This window comes from Musa acuminata, chromosome BXJ3-5 (genome assembly GCF_036884655.1).
Source record: "Musa acuminata AAA Group cultivar baxijiao chromosome BXJ3-5, Cavendish_Baxijiao_AAA, whole genome shotgun sequence".
Taxonomy (NCBI): Eukaryota; Viridiplantae; Streptophyta; class Magnoliopsida; order Zingiberales; family Musaceae; genus Musa; species Musa acuminata.
Genome location: NC_088353.1, coordinates 7936614 through 7956523, shown reverse-complemented (window position 1 = coordinate 7956523; position 19910 = coordinate 7936614). Strand labels below are relative to the sequence as shown.

Sequence of the window (19910 nt, the reverse complement as noted above, 5' to 3'; positions counted from 1 at the left end):
GGGCCTGTAGCATACAGATTGGCATTGCCCCCGGCTTTGGCTAGCATCCATGATGTATTCCACGTGTCAATGCTTCGAAGATATATCAGGGATCCATCACATGTCATTTCTTACGAACCTCTACAACTACAAGATGATGCCACTTTTAGAGAACAACCAACCCAGATCTTGGAAAGGAAAGAACATGTTCTAAGGAACAAAATTATACCTTTGGTAAAGATTTGTTGGCAACACCATTCAGACCGAGAGGCAACATGGGAAAGAGAAGAAGATATGCGAGAGCAGTATCCTCATCTATTCTACTAAGGTAAGCTAAATTTGGGGACCAAATTTCCTATAGGAGGGGAGAAATGTAATCAAATCAAATATTTGAGATTGAGATTTAAATTTTGTTTTCCTTACTTGCCATCATAATTTAGGAAATCTTAATCTACTTCCTTGTTTGTTGGTATGAATTAAGGAAATAACTATTAAGTATTCCAAATATGATGATATCATATTTGTTAGTATATTAAATGGAAATAATTTATATTAAATAAATACGAAAATTAAATTTTATTTCCCTTAATAGAGGCTCACCACCTCCTATTTAAAGGGGAGGGATTTTTCTCTTTCGTTCCTTACCTAGTCGAGCCTGACAACGGGAGGAACGAGGAGTTACACCCTGTTGACAAGAGAACGAGGAGTTACACCCTATTGACAAGAAGTAGGTTTTCCCTACCTTTCTTAAAAGTTTTAGCTTTTATTTTGATTCTTTAAATGTTGAAAGTTTTATAGTTTGAAAAATGTGTATCAATTCTTTAAATGTCAAATTTTTTTTGTATTAAAGTAATCAGTTAAAGTTTTCAAAATATTCTCTGACCCATGATTAAGGTTTTTATTGTAGAATTAAATATGTTAAAAAGGTATATGTTTTATATGATATATTTTCTGTATTACAGTTTATCTTTAATCTTATCTGGATTAAAATCTTGTTAGACTAGAATATGTTATCTAAAATCCCTTTTTGATATTCTTTGATCTAAATTTTAAAATATATTATTCTGAATGATTTAAAATATGACTAGAATATGTTGAAATTTTATGTGTTGAAAACATGATTTTTATTTGAATTTAGAAAGCTATTTCCTTGTGTTAAAAACTTATCTCCTAGTCCCTCTTTTAATGTCTTATGATTTCTAGTCAAATTGAGAATGTTATTTCTTTGTATTAAAACTTTTCTCTTCATCTATCTTTTAATGCATTATTATGTTTTCATATATGTTGTTAATGGGTATATGCTATGACTAGTCCATGGGCTAAGGTTGGATCAGTTTTATGTAATGCATGCTCAATCATGTATAATGCACATGACCAATAGATGGACTGGCTCAATCTAGCCCAATATTATTGTTGAACTTGAGCCCAAATATTGATTGAATTAAACTATACTTGATTAGTCTAGATCAATTCAGGGTGATTCCGAATTGATTGACTTATTCAAGTTAGTTTAACCTAAATTGAACTTAATCTAGTCTAAATTATACTAGTCTAGGGTGGTTCCAGACCAGTTAAATAAGGATTAAAGATCAGTTCAGTTAGGCTCTAGTAAATCGAGTTCAATTGAATCGATTAAACTAGAGTTCAAGTCAATTGAGGGTTAATTTATATTATTTGATATTGATGATTTTTGAAAGAGACGTTTTAAATATGTTATTTCATCCCGAAATGGATATGACCAGTGTGAGATTATATTCCTGCCAAGAGCAGGTAGGGCGATTCCCTTCGGGGATTAGCGGGCCGTCAGACGTGGCGGCTGGACGGTTCCTCCATCCGCTGTTGGGAGGAACGTGTCCCCACTTTGGCGGGTGTGGGACACCACTCCATCCGCTGTTGAGAGTGTGATATGAGTTTGCCTCCATCCGCTGTTGGGAGAACACAAACTCATCCCGTAGGATAAAGCCTCTCCATCCGCTGTTGGGGGAGTGCTCCTTCGGGTACTTGATATACGCCAATGGGATGATTGATTGAATTTTGGTCATGTATTTATCTTGATTTGACTTTTGGGGTTCCTACTCAGCGTTGCTGAATTTTTTTTGTTTTTGATTTTCAGAGCAGCCTCCCTCTAGTACTAAATCGGATTCCAGTGGAGAGCGAACATTCCTCTATCGCTAGGTAGAGCCACTTGGATGACTCTTGAAGTTAACTTTTCTATTTGTAATTTGATGAATAAATGAATTGTAATAAATGGTTATAGATGATGAATAAAGTGATGTTTATTTATTTGGCCTGTGTGAAAATATATGAAAAAAAAAAAAAAAATTCAGGATGTGACATGGTTGGCCTTCGCCTATTGAAGGAAGGCCTCTAGTTGACGTCGGTGACCTCATTGGTGGAGGAAGCCAAAAGTGGAGTAGGTCAAGATTGACCGAACCACTCTAAATCTCGGTTTGCATTTACTTTGAGCATATTATCTTTACTGCAAACCTCCTCTGAAGCTTACTGCTTTCTGCGCATATACGATCGAGTTTCAAGCCTTTCACTTTTCAAATCAGCGTTTAGATGTAAATCTGCTTTTTCGTACGATCATCATATTTCATATTGTGTTTACGTTTTGAGCTCTACCATAACTGCAAACTGCCTTTATACTCTTACTTAAACTGCATCTTGCCTAATCAAGTGATTTACGAATCAGCATTTAGACGTAAATCAGTTTCTTCGTACAAACGTCGTATTTCAGTTTGCGCCTATATTCTGGTTTTCATCATAACTGCAAACTGCCTTGATACTCTTGTTTAAACTGCATCTTGCCTAATCAAGTGATTTACGAATCAGCATTTAGACGTAAATCAGTTTCTTCGTACGAACGTTGTATTTCAGTTTGCGCCTATAATATGGTTTTCATCATAATTGCAAATTGCCTTCATAGATTGACTTTAACATCATCTTGCTTGATCTTAAGTTAAAGTAATCTTAGAATCAGCTTTCAAACAGAAATTGTTTTTATCGTTCGAACGCAGTTTCGTTTTAATCGCAGAAAGTTTTCCGATGTACTAATTCACCCCCCCCCCCCCCCCCCCCTCTTAGTGCTCTTAATCCTAACAATTGGTATCAAAGCCCGGTTTTTCTCATTTCGGATTTACACCCGAGAGAAATAGCTCTTCATGGCTTTCAAGAGGGCTTTTCGGTCTTTCGTCCACCGTTTAACGGATTGGACTACACTTATTGGAAAACTCGAATGAGAGTTTTCTTGATTTCTATGAATTTAGATTTACGGAATATCATTGAAAACGGTTTTCAACTTCCCTCTAAACCGATGAACGAATAGTCGGATTTGAAGAAGAAGTATTTTTCTTTAATCACAAAGGCTATGAATGCCTTATTTTACGCTTTGGACAAAAATGAGTTCAATCGGATTTCTACGTGCGAAACGGCTTTTGACATTTGGCGAATACTTGAAATCACGCACGAGGGAACTAGTAGAGTCAAAGACTCGAAAGTTAACTTTTTATTGCATGATTTTGAGCTTTTTCGAATGCAACCAAGCGAGACTATAGGCGACATGTACACTCGTTTCACGGATGTCGTCAATAGTTTAAGAGCTCTTGAAAAATGTTTTTCGGATTTTGAACTCGTAAACAAGATTTTGCGTTCTCTTTCTAAGAAGTGGGATTCAAAAGTAACTGCAATACAAGAAGCTAAAAACCTAAACAACTTACCACTTAAAGAACTAATTGGTTCGTTGATGACATATGAAATGGTGCACAATGCACATGATGAACATGTTGAACACAATCACCTTCCAAAGAACAGGAAGGATTTGGAACTCCAAACAAATGAATGCCACTTGAGCGATGACTCAAGTGATGAGGACAATGATGAACTTGAACTTCGAACACTAAATCTTAATAAGTTTATTAAACAAAAATCTAAAATAGACAATGAACTTGAACGAAGGAAGAGGCCAAAGAAGAGGAAGGCAACCAAGGATGAATCAAGAACTTCCAAAGGTGAAACGACGAATTGGGCTTTGACGGGCTTTGACTACAAGGTAAGCAACTCAACTCTCTTGAATTATTTCGAAATTACATGATGCCCTTCATAATACATTTTCTTTTTAATATAGAATTAATTTTCTTGAAAATTACATGTTAAATATATATATATATATGATGAAAATGCAAAATTTATGATCATGCTAGTAATTTTGAAAATAATCATGAAAAATACATATTTTATGATAAACAAACAAAATGATTTTGATTGAAAATATGAAATCATGCTTGATGATATAATGATGTTTTGATACCATGATTTTATTCTATGCATGAGATTTTAAAAATCGTGTTTATTGGTTTTATAATTATGGATGATGAATCTTGCGATTTTCGATTTTCACGGTAATGAAAGTGCCTTATTGATCTTTGTTATAATAAAAGTTGCAGTTTCGATTTTAAAACATGCTACATGTTTGGCATAGATGAAATAAAATCATATGAACTAAAACAACTAAAAAGAGAAAAGTATTTTTCTTGAAAAATTATTTTTCTCTACCGTATTGACTTTTTCACTAAGAGATCAATAAAATTATCTATGCCATTTTGAATCTCTTAAAAATAATGTTGAGATTTTGATGATGTGTTCTTATTGAAATTTATTGAAATGAATCGTGATTTCTTGGAATTATAACTTGAGAATTCTTTTTATAAATCAAAATAACTTACTGTGATTCTTTCTTTTTGCTATTTGAGTTATCTAAAAAGAATCATAATATGTCTCTTAATATTCATAATTTGTGTACATGATTCGTAAATCTCATTACCAACTCTTCTTGATATTCCTTATGTGATGATATGAATACATGAGATATTCATTAATTTGTTTTGATGTATACAAATGAAAAGTTATGATCATACATGGTAAGATATAATTTGACAAAATTGATACCATCATGATATGAAGCATTTATGATTTGCAATAATGCATGCAATACTTGAGCTTTTTAATTATGATGTGATGTATTGCATATGATGTAAATCATGATTTAAAATGCTATGAGTTGTTACTAAAATGATGTATGTTGATTTAATGTCATGAATACTCTAAATGATGAATGTTTGGTATCATGATTAAAATGTTGATAAATAGTTAAAAATTGAAGTATCATGTATGATATGCTCATAATATTGATTGATTTATTCAGTATCATGCATGAATGAAATATAAGGTTTTTGAAATTGTGCATGTTCGAATTTGAAAATATAATGATGCACAAATAAGATTGAAACCTTCCCTTGTCATGATTTAGAAATTAATGTAAAGGGTCTTCCCTTCTCTTTCCCAATGATATAGGGGGAGAAAGAGTTGCTAATGTGCATATCTCAAAGATAAAATTGCTAGCTTTCGTGTCTTAAAATGTTGAAAATTTTTGCTAGTTTGTATATTGTAAACTTGCTATTGTACTATCATGATGATGAGCATGTCTTATCTTCATGATTGTATTTGAAAATCAATAGCACAACCTTGTCCGAATGTATGAAAGTGTTAATTTCATTTTCGAATTCTTAACTATTGGCATCCTAACAATTGGATTTTCGAATTATCCTCTTCCAGACTTAATAAGCATATGTCATATTAAGTTTAATGCATATCATTAATTTTTGACATATGGAATCAATCAGCAAATACATCTCTTATACACTTATCATGTGAACAATATTTTGTTTTGAGAAATGGATTTGATGAAATGATTCCTGCTTATAAATTCCTTCTTGAAAAAGGAAGTCATTTTTACGTACAAGGATTTGATACATATCTTGATACTTGTAAAAATGAAGCGTGCTTTAATATCTTATCGATTTTAACTTCATTCGAGTAAGCTCAGAAATAGCTTTCCTCCGTCATGCAAAAAGAAAATAACAAATAAAATGGAAGAAGTTTTCAAAGCTATCTCCATGTCATGTTTTCCTTGAAAGGTTTGAATATTTGGTATCTTATCACTTTTTGTTGAAAAATGACATGAACCTGCTTATGACATCACACTTATATTTAAAATTTGCTTATATCGTTCTCCTTTTTGTTGACGACAAAGGGGGAGAAATATATGAATTGATGCTATGAACACTGATGCTATGATTGCCAAATTTGCATTATGCCATGTCTGCATCATGTGTTAAGATGTCAAGAACTTGCATCATAATTTTACGCGTTGATATCTTACCATGTGATGAAATGCTACAATTGATAAACACTTGAAATGTTTGTGTTATGATATCAAAAGCTTACATCACAATTTTTCATGTTGATATTTGATATTAGCAAACTTGCATGATGATAAAACTTGATATTATGTTTTTCATGCAATGAGTTGAACCAATATCACAAACGCTTGATTGTGGTACTTCTCCTTTTTGTTGATGACAAAGGGGGAGAAGTATGTTGTTATGCATAAGTTTATGCATAAGTTCATGATGACGTGTTGCAAGTATTCATGATGAATATTGTAATGACTTGAATTCAGTTTGAATTCAAGGTTTTATCAATATGTCATATTGATAGGGGGAGTTTGTTTAAACTCCGGGAGTTAAGTTTAACTCCGTCATCAAGTGGTTGTCATAATCAAAAAGGGGGAGATTGTTAAATCTCGTATTTTGATGATGAAACTACTTGATATATGTTTATGATTTAATCTGCATTTTGAGTAATGCAGGATGCTTCGATCAGGATGAGACAATTAAAGCAGGAAAATCATGTTGTGCCGAAGGAACATGTCAAAAGATTGGACGTCGGGCCGGTGGATCGGTCGATGTATCGATAGAAGGCTTCGGGCCGTGGACTCGGGCATCGGGCCAAGAAGAGCGGGTATTGTGCCAAGGATATCGGAGTTGCGGAGTCAACTGGCCGATTGGGCAATAGGCTGCAGGAGAGGACGATGTGCCGAAGAATCGGATTAAGCATCGAGGGACCAATGACATGCCAGACAACTTGGTTAATTGCTTAGGATTAATTGTCTCGATCGAAGTTTTGTTTTAAGTGTGCAAGATTAACTACGATGGAAGAAAGACATGCAACAGGAGTTGTGCTGGAGTCAAGACAATGATCACGTTGGGAGTTTGAGAGTTCGACGGAAGTTCGGACAGTCGTCGGAGGTTCTGCGGGAACAAATCCGAGAAGTCCATGAGCATGCCAAAGAAGCTCGTCGGAACTCGCCAAGTGGATCATCGCAAGTCCAGGAGTTTGCCGGAAGTCCGTAGTAGCATCACCGAGGGTTCATCGGATGATCGACGGAAGTTCGCCGGAAGCTCGCTGAAAGAAGCGATTGACGCACTGGAGCAAGCTGCAGAGATTGTCTTAGGATTTATCGTAGTTAGCACAATGATTAAGTTAGAAATGGGAGGTGATCTCATTGGCTTAATCTTGGGGCAATTGGGCCCTTGAAAAACCCAAATTGGGCCGAATGGATCAACCCATTCGGACCCTGATTGCTGTGGGAGGTGCAACCACCCAAGCCAGGAGGTAGCACCGCTAGGGCTAAGTCTCCCAGGGAGACTGGGCGGTGCAACCGCCCCAGCCAGGAGGTAGCACCGCCTGGGCTCAGTCTCCGAGCGAGACTGGGCGGTGCAACCTCCCCTGACAGGAGGTAGCACCGCCTGAGCTCGGTCTTCGAGCTCTGGTAGGCGGTGCAACCACCCCAGTCAGGAGGTGCAACCGCCTGAGCTCGGTCTTCGAGCTCTGGCAGGCGGTGCAACCGCCCCTGACAGAGGTGGCACCGCCTAGAGGCTCAGTCTTCGAGCTCTGCCAAGCGGTGCAACCGCTCCAGTCAGGAGGTGCAACCGCCTGATCCCGAAATTCCGGGAATTGACAGTTTTGAGCTCCAAATTTGAACTGGGTTGGGGCCTATAAATATCCCACCCATTCAGCACTGAAAGGGCACAGACCAACACCGAAATCTTGATCTTTTTCTGTGATTCTTAGAGCTCAAAATTGTTGTAAAGTCCAAAAGTTCTTCTCCCTATTTTCTTCCCAGTTCTGAGTTGTAAAGATAGGAGAGAAAATTCTGTAAGAGTTGTCTCCTAAGCCCATCAAAAGGAGTGAAACTGTAAAAGGGTGGTTGGCATTCGCCTATTGAAGGAAGGCCTCTAGTTGACGTCGGTGACCTCGTCGGTGGAGGAAGCCAAAAGTGGAGTAGGTCAAGATTGACCGAACCACTCTAAATCTTAGTTTGCATTTACTTTGAGCATATTATCTTTATTGCAAACCTCCTTTGAAGCTTACTGCTTTCTGCGCATATACGATCGGGTTTCAAGCCTTTCACTTTTCAAATCAGCGTTTAGACGTAAATCTGCTTTTTCGTACGATCATCATATTTCAGATTGCGTTTACGTTTTGAGCTCTACCATAACTGCAAACTACCTTTATACTCTTGCTTAAACTGCATCTTTCCTAATCAAGTGATTTACGAATCAGCATTTAGACGTAAATCAGTTTCTTCGTACGAACGTCGTATTTCAGTTTGCGCCTATATTCTGGTTTTCATCATAACTGCAAAATGCCTTGATACTCTTGCTTAAACTACATCTTGCCTAATCAAGTGATTTACAAATCAGCATTTAGACGTAAATCAGTTTCTTCGTACGAACGTCGTATTTCAGTTTGCGCTTATAATCTGGTTTTCATTATAACTGCAAACTGTCTTCATAGATTGACTTTAACATCATCTTGCTTGATCTTAAGTTAAAGTAATCTTAGAATCGGCTTTCAAACAGAAATTATTTTTATCGTTCGAATGCAGTTTCATTTTAATCGCAGAAAGTTTTTCGCTGCACTAATTCACCCCCCCCCCCCCCCCCCCCCTCTTAGTGCTCTTGATCCTAACATGTGTCTCATGATTTGCAATCCTGCATGCTAAACCTTTTGAGTACTTTATCGATATAGCTCCTTTGTGATAATCCTAGAATACCCCGAGATCTATCTCGATGTATCTGAATTCCTAATACAAAAGAGGCGTCACCAAGATCTTTCATCTCAAAATATCTAGATAGAAATCTCTTGGTTTCATGCAATAAGCCTATATCATTTGTGGCAAGCAGAATATCATCCACATACAATATTAAGAAAATGAATTTGCTCCCACTAAATTTATGATACACGCAATCATCAACAGTGTTTACCTCAAAACCAAATGAGATAATTACTTGATGAAATTTGTGATACCATTGACGAGATGCCTGGTTTAGCCCATATATGGATTTTATCAATTTACAAACTATTTTCTTTGGGTCTCTTGACACAAAGTATTCTGGTTGTACTATATAAATTATTTCATCAATGTTTCCATTAAGAAATACTGTTTTAACATCCATCTGATGAAGCTCGAGATCAAAATGTACGGTTAGAGCCATAATTGTCCTAAAAGAGTCCTTCATTGAAACCGGAGAGAATGTCTCTTTAAAGTCAATCCCTTCCTTTTGAGTATAGCCCTTTACCACAAGACATACCTTGTACCTCTCCACATTACCATTAGAATCCCTTTTGATTTTAAAAATCCATTTACAACTAATGGGTTTCACACCTTCTAGTAACGGGATAAGTTCCCAAACTTTGTTGGCTTACATGGACTTATACTCTTGATTCATTGATTCAATCCATTTATCCGAATTGGAATCCTCCATGGCTTGACATAAGTTGATTGGATCATCTTCCATTATACCACTAATTTCTTTATATTCTTGGAGAAATACCATATAATCATCCGAAATGGCACTCCTCCTTTTCCTACTGGATCGTCGCAAAGGTGTTGGCTCTTGCGGCACAGATTTTTGAGGATATTGAGTTTGTTCATCATAAACAATTTCCTCGTACTCTATGGGAGTTGAAATGACTATATCCTTTTGAGGTATAGATTTTGCCACATTAGTGGCAACTATATGAATCGGATCAGACTGAACCAATTCTTCCTCAAAGGTAAAGTCTTTAACCTTATTTCTCCCCCCAAACTCAATATCCTCAAAGAATCTTGCAATACCCGTCTCAGAAATATTTCTTGATTTGGGATCATAAAATTTGTACCTCTTAGATCACTCAGAATAATCAATAAAATAACTACTAACTGTTCGGGGTTCCAATTTATTTTCATTAGGCCTATAAGGCCTTGCCTCAGTTGGACAACCTCATACATGAAAATGTCTTAGACTAGGCTTTCTCCCAGTCCAAAGCTCATAAGGTATTTTTGCAGTTGCTTTAGTTGGTATTCTATTAAGAATATAGGCTGTAGTTTTTATTGCTTCTCCCTAGAGTGACTCTGGCAAAGTAGATTGAGGAATCATACTTCTTGCCATGTCCTTAAATGTGCGGTTTCGTCTTTCAGGTACACCATTCATGCTAGGTGACCCAAGCATTATATACTAAGAGATAATTCCACACTCCTCTAGGTATAAAGCAAATGGTCCTGGACGTTGTTCACCTGAGCCGTCATTTCTATCGTAATATTCCCCTCCACTGTCAGATCTGATGCTTTTTATCCTTTTATTGAGTTGATTTTTAACTTCAGCTTTAAATACTTTGAATACATCCAAAGACTTAGATTTTTCATGCATTAGATATAAGTATCAATATCTAGAGTAATTGTCTATGAATGATATGAAGAATTGTTGACTATTCCATATAGATGTAGGAAATGACCCACAAATATCTGTATGTATCAATTCTAAGACGTTCGTAGCTCTATATGCACCTGATCTCTTATGTTTGGTTTGTTTACCTTTAATGCATTCAACACAAACATCTAAACCTAATAAGTCAATAGGATCAAGAATCCCTTTGGTCATAAGTCTTTCAACTCTATTTCTAGATATGTGACCCAAACGTTTATGCCATAATACACCAGAATTTTTAATTTTATGTTTAGTACCTTGCAATTCTGTATTCAGGGATTCATGATAGGATGCTATAGTATCAAGTAAATATAGATTATCATAAGTCATAAGTGAACCAGTTCTAATTATATTTGAATTTAAAGACAAAGTAAACTAATTATTTCCAAATGAACAAGAATACTCATATTTGTCCGAATAAGAAACAAAAATTAAGTTATGTCTAAATAACAGTATAACAAAAGTGTCTTTTAAATTCAAATAATATCCGGTACACAATAACAATCTAAATGTGCCTATAGCTTCCAGATCTATCGATTTTTCATCCCCCACATAAATGCTTCTCTCAGCATTATTGGGCCTTCGATAGCTCAAGCAACCCTACTTTGAAACACTGATGTTAGTAGTTGCACCGGAGTCTAACCACTAAGTGTTTCTAGGTACTGAAGTTAAATTGACTTCAGAACAAACCAAAGTAAGAAACGTACCTTTTTTAGCACGCCAAGCATGATATTTGGCATAGTCATTCTTCAAATGCCCAGATTTTTTACAGAAGAAACAAGTATTATTCTTATTTTGTTTCTTTTGTACTAGACCCTTATCAGCCTTATTCTGTCCATATTTATATTTTTTTTTCTTGCCCTTGTCCTTAGAGGTGTTGGCCAAGTTGGCACTTTCAATATTTTCTTGCTTTAACCTTTCTTCTTCTTGAACACAATATGAAATGAGCTCATTAAGAGACCATTTATTCCTTTGGTAGTTATAACTGACCCTAAACTGACTGAATTATGTAGGGAGAGATATCAGAACCAAATGGACAAATAAGTCCTCTGATAGGCTAAGCTTTAATGCTTTAAGCTTAGAAGCAAGATTAGATATTTTCATGATATATTCCCTTATATTTCCTTTGCCGTTGCATCTTATGGTAAACAAGTTTTGAAGTAGAGTGCTTGTTTTCGCCTTATCGTTTTTAGGAAATTGCTTTTCTATTTCGGTAAGAAAATCTTTGGCCTTGGTAATCCCTTCGGATACCGCACCCCTAAAGGCTTCTGTAATGTCACGCTTAATGATCATAAGACTCATGCGATTAAACCTATCCCACTTCTCATATAGTCTCCTATCATCATGAGTACTATTTTCTACAAGAGAAGCGGGTTGGTCTTCTCTTAGTGCAAGGTCCAGATCCATGCAGCCTAAAACGATCAGAATGTTTTCTTTCCAATCCTTAAAGTTGGTTCCGTTTAGAACTAGTGCAAAACTGAGGTTAGCAGATATTGTTGCAAGAGAACCTAAATAAGATAACAATAGACAACCGTAAATTATACTCATATTTATTATCATAAACTTAATTAAAATCAAATAATGATATTACCCATCTCAAGATACTAAGTGCAACATTAATATCTTGTCTTTGGACTTCAATATTAATTGCTAATGATAGTCTTGTTGTAATGATCAAACACTGATAATAAGGCATGTCAAATGAGAAACCCATCTTTGGATTGATTTATTATTTACATGTATAACTTTATAATTGTCATATGTTTATCATTACATGTATGTATAAAATCCTGCCAGTGATTAATCTTCCTTTGGGTCGGGTAATTACTGCATGGATGTAAATACATAATACATTTAATAATTTCATGACTAAAATATTTATTAGTCATAAAATTATTTATTTGTTGACTGAAATATTTAAAGCATGTAAATCATTCAATTTATGTTAACAAACAACTTTATAGAACCAATATTATGTTTAAACCAACATAATATTGTAACAATATAATTAAATCAACATAATATTTCAAAAATATCTAATTAATTAAATTCATATTAATTAGATAAAATCTAAAAAATAATTTAAAAAATTTATGCCTTGTAGTACAAAAAAAAATGAATTTGTATACTAGACGATAGTATAATTACATAAAACCATTATCTTTTCCAATAATGATAGAACCAAATCACTTCAAAATAGCATGATTACATAAAATCATCATCTTTCCATGATAGAATCAAATCACTTTAAAATACGGATGAAAACATCATTAAAATACATGAAAAACAAGCCTATATGTTCATCAATTGTTGTAGGATGGCTCTGATACCAATTGTTGGGTTCTTTAATATATCAAATATGGATCAAACAATTATTTTATAGAATCAAAACTAAATTTTGGTCCAAAAACAAACTTAATAGATCCAAAGCAATGGATTAAGAATGTTTCCATAAAACTTATTAAATCCATTATAATATGCATAAAATCCTACATCAATTAAGAAACATATTAACACGGAAGCGTACTCGATGAATCCATTAGAATATTTTCTAAATTAATTGGTGATTTGTTCTTCCAATTGCAAGTATCCTTAAAAACTTTAGATTTCTCCTTGACGGGTGAAAAAAAGCTTCATTCGATACTACAACCGACAACCATAACCTTATTTATAGTCATAATTGATGAATCTACAATTATAATTATATTCATAATTGATGAATCTGTAATTATGCTTCAAGAGTTTCATATTCCTAACTTATCTCGTCATTAAGTTAGAAATATGATTGATGGTATCCACACAATTAATTTTCATAATAATAATTATGTCCCTTAGCCAAATAACTTTATTTTAATTGGATCATTTTAATTTTTGGCTAATAAAAATAAGGACTTAACATATTTAATTATACATATGTGACCCTTAAAATTCTAACATCAAAAACTAACTAGCTTTATTTTCTCATTTTATAAACCAAGAATAATTAAATAGAAAGTTAGAAAATAAGATTTCATATATAATACGAGAAAGCGAAGCAAAGGAGGAGTGGCCGACAATGAAGGAAGAGTTGCGCAGATGAGAGAACGAGCGGCGAACTCATCGACGCCAAGTTTATGTAACGTGGCACCGACGCATAAGAGAGAGAGAGCCACATTTTGAACCTATTTGATTTTAGGAATTTTAGAATTTTTGGGACCTTTGAGCCTGTTTGATTAATCAATTTTAATCGATTATAGGCATAAATGAACTCGAACAAATTAATTGTAGTGCCCAAGTTTCTTACACATACAAGACACCTAACTTATTAATGAAAGTACAAATAACATACATATATTATCATCACTTAAAGATATGTTTTGTGACATACATGCTTTAAATTAGATGCATATTTGAAGTATGTTTTGCAGCAAGGTACGATCCTTTGACCCAATAAGTCTAAATACACTAGCGAATTGAAGTATGAGATTAAGTCATACCAATAAACATGCATAAAGTGAAGGTTAAGAGACCTTCATGACCATAATACTTCTCTAGATTTAAATAAATTTGATTATATTTAAGGTAAGTGAGTTTGAGATTTAAACATCATATGAGTGGAGGATAATAAATTGATTTACTTATATTTAAATGTTATAATGGATAATTAAGTCGAGATGAGAAGAAAAAAAGAATGCTACATAAAAATATTAAAATACATAGGTAAAATTGAAGGATAAATTTAGACCAAAATCATTATTATCAATCCAAATTAAGCTCAATTTAGGTTATAATAATCCTAAAATTATATTTAAAAAACCTAAAATAAGACTTAATGGGATTAAACCCAAGACCTTATGGCAACCTCTTAAGTACCTTATCTCTATGTTAATTTTATCCTCCTCATCAACCTAAAGGCATGGCCTCTTTCTCTTCACCATCCATTCTCCCAATTATTTATCTTATCTTCTTAGGACAAGAACCCTACTCTCAAGAAGAACAAGGCAACCCTTCCCTACATATAAGCTAGGTTTTGATTTACTATATTATACATAAAAAAAATTTTAATGCCTTTGAATAATTTAGAATTCAATTTGATCTATATTTTTTTTATATGTTTTGTATGAATTATTATAATTCTAAGGTTTTTAATATTGCTTTAATATGATATGATTAATGTGAATAGAGTTATGGGTTCTCTAAGCTAAAGTACTTAAAAATCCCCTATATACTATAAAAGTATTTTATTAAAGCTGATTTATCATCCTTAGTTATATATTAGCTCTAATTTTTTTAAATATCTTTAAAGGATTCCTTAAGAGTTATGTAGACTTTAGAATTATGTAAATACAATCTTTATGCACTAAAATATAAGCCTTCAAAATTCAAGCGACTTCAACCTAATCTTAACATAACATAATAGATGATGATAGCTAAATTGAGTGGGTAGTCGGGCTTCTAAATAATTCTATTTCATTTTATGTATATTTAGCTAATATGTCTCTTAAGTTCCTATAAAATTTTATGATATTAGTGAAGTATGATTAGTTTGTAGAATCATTCAATTATTTGATTATAGGTTGAATTATTGATAAATTGGTATGAGACTTTAGGTGAATTTATAAGTTGGTTATAGTATAATTCAAAGAAGATTCCACCAAAACTTTTTGCTATAAATTAATGATTACATTGAGAGTTATAAATGATTTAAGATATAAGGTTTTTAATTTACATATAACATAACCTTATGTTTTAAATTTGATATATTTATAATTCTTTTGCATATTTAAACTCATGGCCCTTCATTGATACTTTCATTTTAAGACAAATTAGGTATGCATAAGCTTAAATTACTATAAAGTAGTGGTCATACAATATACACATTTAAAATATATGTTTGAAAGTATATTTTAAATTAGATGATCATCGTGAACTAGCTATAAGCATGATATTAATGTATACATTGCATAAGAAGAAAGATATATAAATTATAATAAAAATATATTATATGAATGTATATGTGATGATGTGTGATACACGTATTTATTATGACATATAGTATGAGAGTGTACATATATGTTATGATATATAATTTATGTTTATATTATAATATGCAGCGTGAGAGTATATGTATATATTATGATGTGCGATGTGAAAGAACGTACATATGTTATAATACGCGATGTAAAAGTATACATATATATTACGACGTGCGGTGTGAGAGTATATGTATATGTTATGACGTACGGTATGAAAGTGCATGCATATATCATAACATATGGTGTGAGAGTAGATGCACATATTTTGATGTATAATATAAGAGTGCATGTATATGTTATGAAATATGTTGTGAAAGTTCATGAAAGTATTATGATTTTCTATTGCATGTATGATGAATTATTCTTGCACATGTGTTTTCTGATTTATTTTAAATCAAAATTTTATTTCCTTATTAGATATTTGTTATGCTATGATATATTTGTTATGAAATATTTTATACATTTATATATATGACGTATGGTGTGAGAGTGCACGTATATATTATGATATATGATGTGGGACTTCATAGTTGTATTGTAATTATCTATTGCATATACAATGACTTACTCTTGCACATGGATATTTTATTTTACTTTGAATCAGAAATTTACCTCCTTATTATACATTTGTTATATGTTACCAATAAGATCATAAGAAGTTATAATTATCATGAAATATATTATATATTTATATATACAATGTGCGGTATAGATATGCACACATATGTGATGATATATGGTATGAGAGCTTAGAGATAATTTATGATTTTTAGTTATATGTACTATAACTTACTCATGCACAAATATATTATGATTTCCTTTGAATCAAAGTTTTACCTATTTATTATGTATTTATCATATTATAAGATTATACGTTGTTAAAACGATCATAAGAACATTGATGTATCATAAAATATTTTATGCATATGATTTGAAATATTATATATGACACGACGATATCTGTTTACCTAAATGAAATTATAAATATTTATAGTCACTGAGTTATCACTCATTATAGATTCTAAGGTAATAACACTATTAATCTATTCATAGGAATATGCTCATACCAAAGAAGATATAGGTGATGACCTGTGAACACATTTTTTATGTACATAAGTTTGGGATAGTATATGAATGTGTGATTTAAGATTATGCGTTTATAACATATGCATAACTATCAAATACCATTGTATATAGGAGATTTTTCTATGATATTATTATTGATAGCATAAGTGAATTGATATCTCATAATCGAATCAAAGAGTATTCCCTAATCAAAAGTGTCTATAGTCTTTAAAACAAAAATATTATTGTGCTGAATTGGTTCGGATCATTTTGAACACCTCTGGTAGAAATATATTGAAGGTTATATAATAAGTATAGAGCTAAGCAAATATATTACATCTTTTAAAATATTTGATTGGACAAAGTCGGAGGGCCTAATTGTGGCCTCACAGAGACCTCGTAGATTTTTTTTTTTTTTTTTTTTTAGGATTAAGTTCGGAAGATTGGATTGGAGCCCAAAATTTTTAGCAGATAAATTAAGTCAGTACCCTTTATATCGTTGAATTCGAACTGCAAAATAAATAGCTGCATTGACTTGTGAATGGGAGTCTTGCAGACGACAGAAGAAGCAGAAGAAGAAGAAGAAGCTGCTGCACTACGCCATGTAAAGGTGTACAGTATTGAGCTTTAAATGCAGCCATTAATTACCAGAGAATATAAATAGCCATACAGACCAGCAGTAAAGAATATAAATAGTTAAACCAGCATAGGAAACACACATATTTGGACCCAACACGGCAACATGAACACAGCAAACAAAGACAATTGGACCCCCAAAAAATCAACAAAGGCACGCCAACAGAAGCAGCAGACGAGAAAGTTTAGACCCAGCCAGCCACGCATATCAATCAAGATCACGCAACATCTTCTCGCTCGTGTTCCTTGGCCATCTCCTCCAGCGACACGCCCTTCGACTCCGGCACCAACAGCGAGAACAGCAGCCCCAGGAAGTTTGTGACGACGAGCACGAAAAGCGCGTTGCGGACGCCGATGCCGGCCGGGTAGCCCTTTTCCCTCTTCGCTGGGTCCCTGCTCTGCGCCGCGTACAGGAACCCGAAGGCGCCCACGATAGCCCCGGCCTTGCCTGCGGCAGCCGAGATGCCGTGGCACGTGGACCGCAGCCGCGCGGGGTAGATCTCCGCCGGCACGATGAAGGTAGTGCTGTTGGGCCCGAAGTTGGCGAAGAAGAAGGTGAATCCGTACATGATGACGAAGCCGATGTGATGAGTGGTCCAGTGGTGGTAGGGGATGGCGAGGCCGAGCATGAAGACGGTCATCATGAAGAATCCCATGACCTGGATCCGGAACCGCCCCATGATTTCGATGAAGGCCACGGTGAACCAGTAGCCTGGCACGGTGCCGCAGAGCGCGATGAGGGTCTGAGCCCGGGCGATCCGGAACACCTCCTCGATTGCGTTCATGGTGGCCGCCTTCGGAATCCACCCGATGGCGGTAAAGATGTCCTTCTGGAACAGGTTCTGGCTGTAGAAGGCGATGTCCAGGAAGAACCAGGTGGTGGTGGTGGCTACGAGGTGGAGACCGTGGCGGCGAGCGAACTCCCGGGAGAAGAGGCCGAAGCTGTTGGCCCGGTCTGCGACCAGCCTCTGTGCATTTTCCGCGTCCTCCTCGAGTTCCATGTTGAGCACCTTCGACATGTCGGCCGCCGCCTGCTTCGTGTTCTTGGCCACAAGCGCGGTGTAGCGGGCCGTCTCCGGCATCTTCATCCGCCAGTAGTAGGTGAGCGCCGCGGGGACGGCGCCGAACATGAGGATGATGCGCCACACGTAGTCGGCCTGCCGCACGGTGGAGCCAATCGGGTCGACGCTGAACGGCGGGACGTCATACCTGTTCTTGAACCCCGCAGACACGGCGATGGCGACGATCCCGCCTGCGAGGATGCCGAAGCCCTGCATGGCGAAGACGGCCGCGATGAAAGCCCCGCGGGTCTTTTTGTTGGCGTACTCCGACATGATGGTGGCGGAGAGCGGGTAGTCGCCGCCGATGCCGAAGCCGAGCCAGAAACGGAAGAAACAGAGGGTGGTCACGACGGCCTTGGGGGAGGAGCTGAAGGAGAGGCCGGAGGCCACGGAACATATGACCATGAGGACGAGGGTGAACCCGTAGACCGTCTTGCGGCCGAGCTTGTCGCCAAGCCACCCGAAGAAGAGCTGGCCTGAGAGGGTGCCGCAGAAGGCGACGCCGTTGACGGCAGCGGACACATTGGGCGGGAGCGTCCCGGGGGACGTCGAGTTGGGGTCGTAGTAGTAGATGCGGCCGAGGAGCTTGGTGATGAGTGAGATGCAGAAGAGGTCGTAGGCGTCAGTGAAGAAGCCCATCCCGGCGATGACGATCGCCGTGAAGTGGTACAATTGTGTCCGAGCGACGTCGAGCGCGCCCAACACCTTAAGCTGTTCTCCCGCCATCCCTGCACTCCTCCTCCTTGGACGTACAATTCTTTACCCTGCAACATACACACATGCGAGAGAGAAGGTTCATATCTCAAAAGAATTTTACATATGAAGTGCAAAGCAATACATGTACATATGTATATAGCAAACTGTATACAGTGCGTCTCTAAGTATATGTAATGAGTAGGACAAAGAAAAGAAGAAGAGCAAACATAAGCCCAATGCAAAGATGTGAGGTTTCATCCGACCTCTGTGAGAGGAGAGAAAGGGAACGCTGGGCCAACAGGAGAGGCGAGCAAGTGATGGTGGTTGTTCTCGACATGTTAGGGCTTATATATTACGTGAGATAACGTCGAGAAGATAAGCTAAATCACTTAATTAAAAGCCAGGAAATAGAATATTTAGGTCAACTATCTCCTAACCAAGTCATGCACTCAACCCAATGTATTTCTATTGGTGTAGTCAAAAGGGTTGCTGTAGGGTAACTGAGAGAATATTCTCTACTTAGTAGTCGGAGAATGAATAAAGTAGAGAGAAAATTTGATTGTCGAATTATTTTACGTATTTTAGGAGAGATATGTGCATGCATGTCTACTTTGCCAGTAGCTGTCGGATTCGATAGCTGACCACTATCAATTATTCTCGTTTAATTCCGGATATCGGTTACCATAGAATTAAAGATGAGTCATTCAATTAAATAAAAATTCCCCTTTCTGATATGAATTTAAGCAAGCTAAGATCACTCTCAATTCCTCGTTGCAGACTGCACATAAATGGATTGACTAAGCAAA

The 19910-nt window shown here is 35.7% G+C and overlaps 1 protein-coding gene across 1 annotated transcript; it reads right to left on the bottom strand.

Annotated features, from left to right (window-relative positions):
• Positions 1–17413: 17413 nt before the first annotated feature.
• Positions 17414–19419, bottom strand: LOC135638522 (probable inorganic phosphate transporter 1-3). Its single transcript, XM_065151662.1, has 2 exons — positions 19368–19419; positions 17414–19172 (listed from the first exon to the last, which is right to left on the bottom strand). The coding sequence occupies exon 2, from the start codon at positions 19132–19134 to the stop codon at positions 17566–17568; it is 1569 nt and encodes a 522-aa protein (XP_065007734.1). The 5' UTR covers positions 19135–19172; positions 19368–19419; the 3' UTR covers positions 17414–17565.
• Between the last annotated feature and the right edge of the window lie 491 nt (positions 19420–19910).

Coding starts and splice junctions, on each gene's coding strand:
- LOC135638522 (XM_065151662.1), bottom strand. CDS start 19,134: ATGGCGGGAGAACAGCTTAAGGTGTTGGGCGCGCTCGACGTCGCTCGG.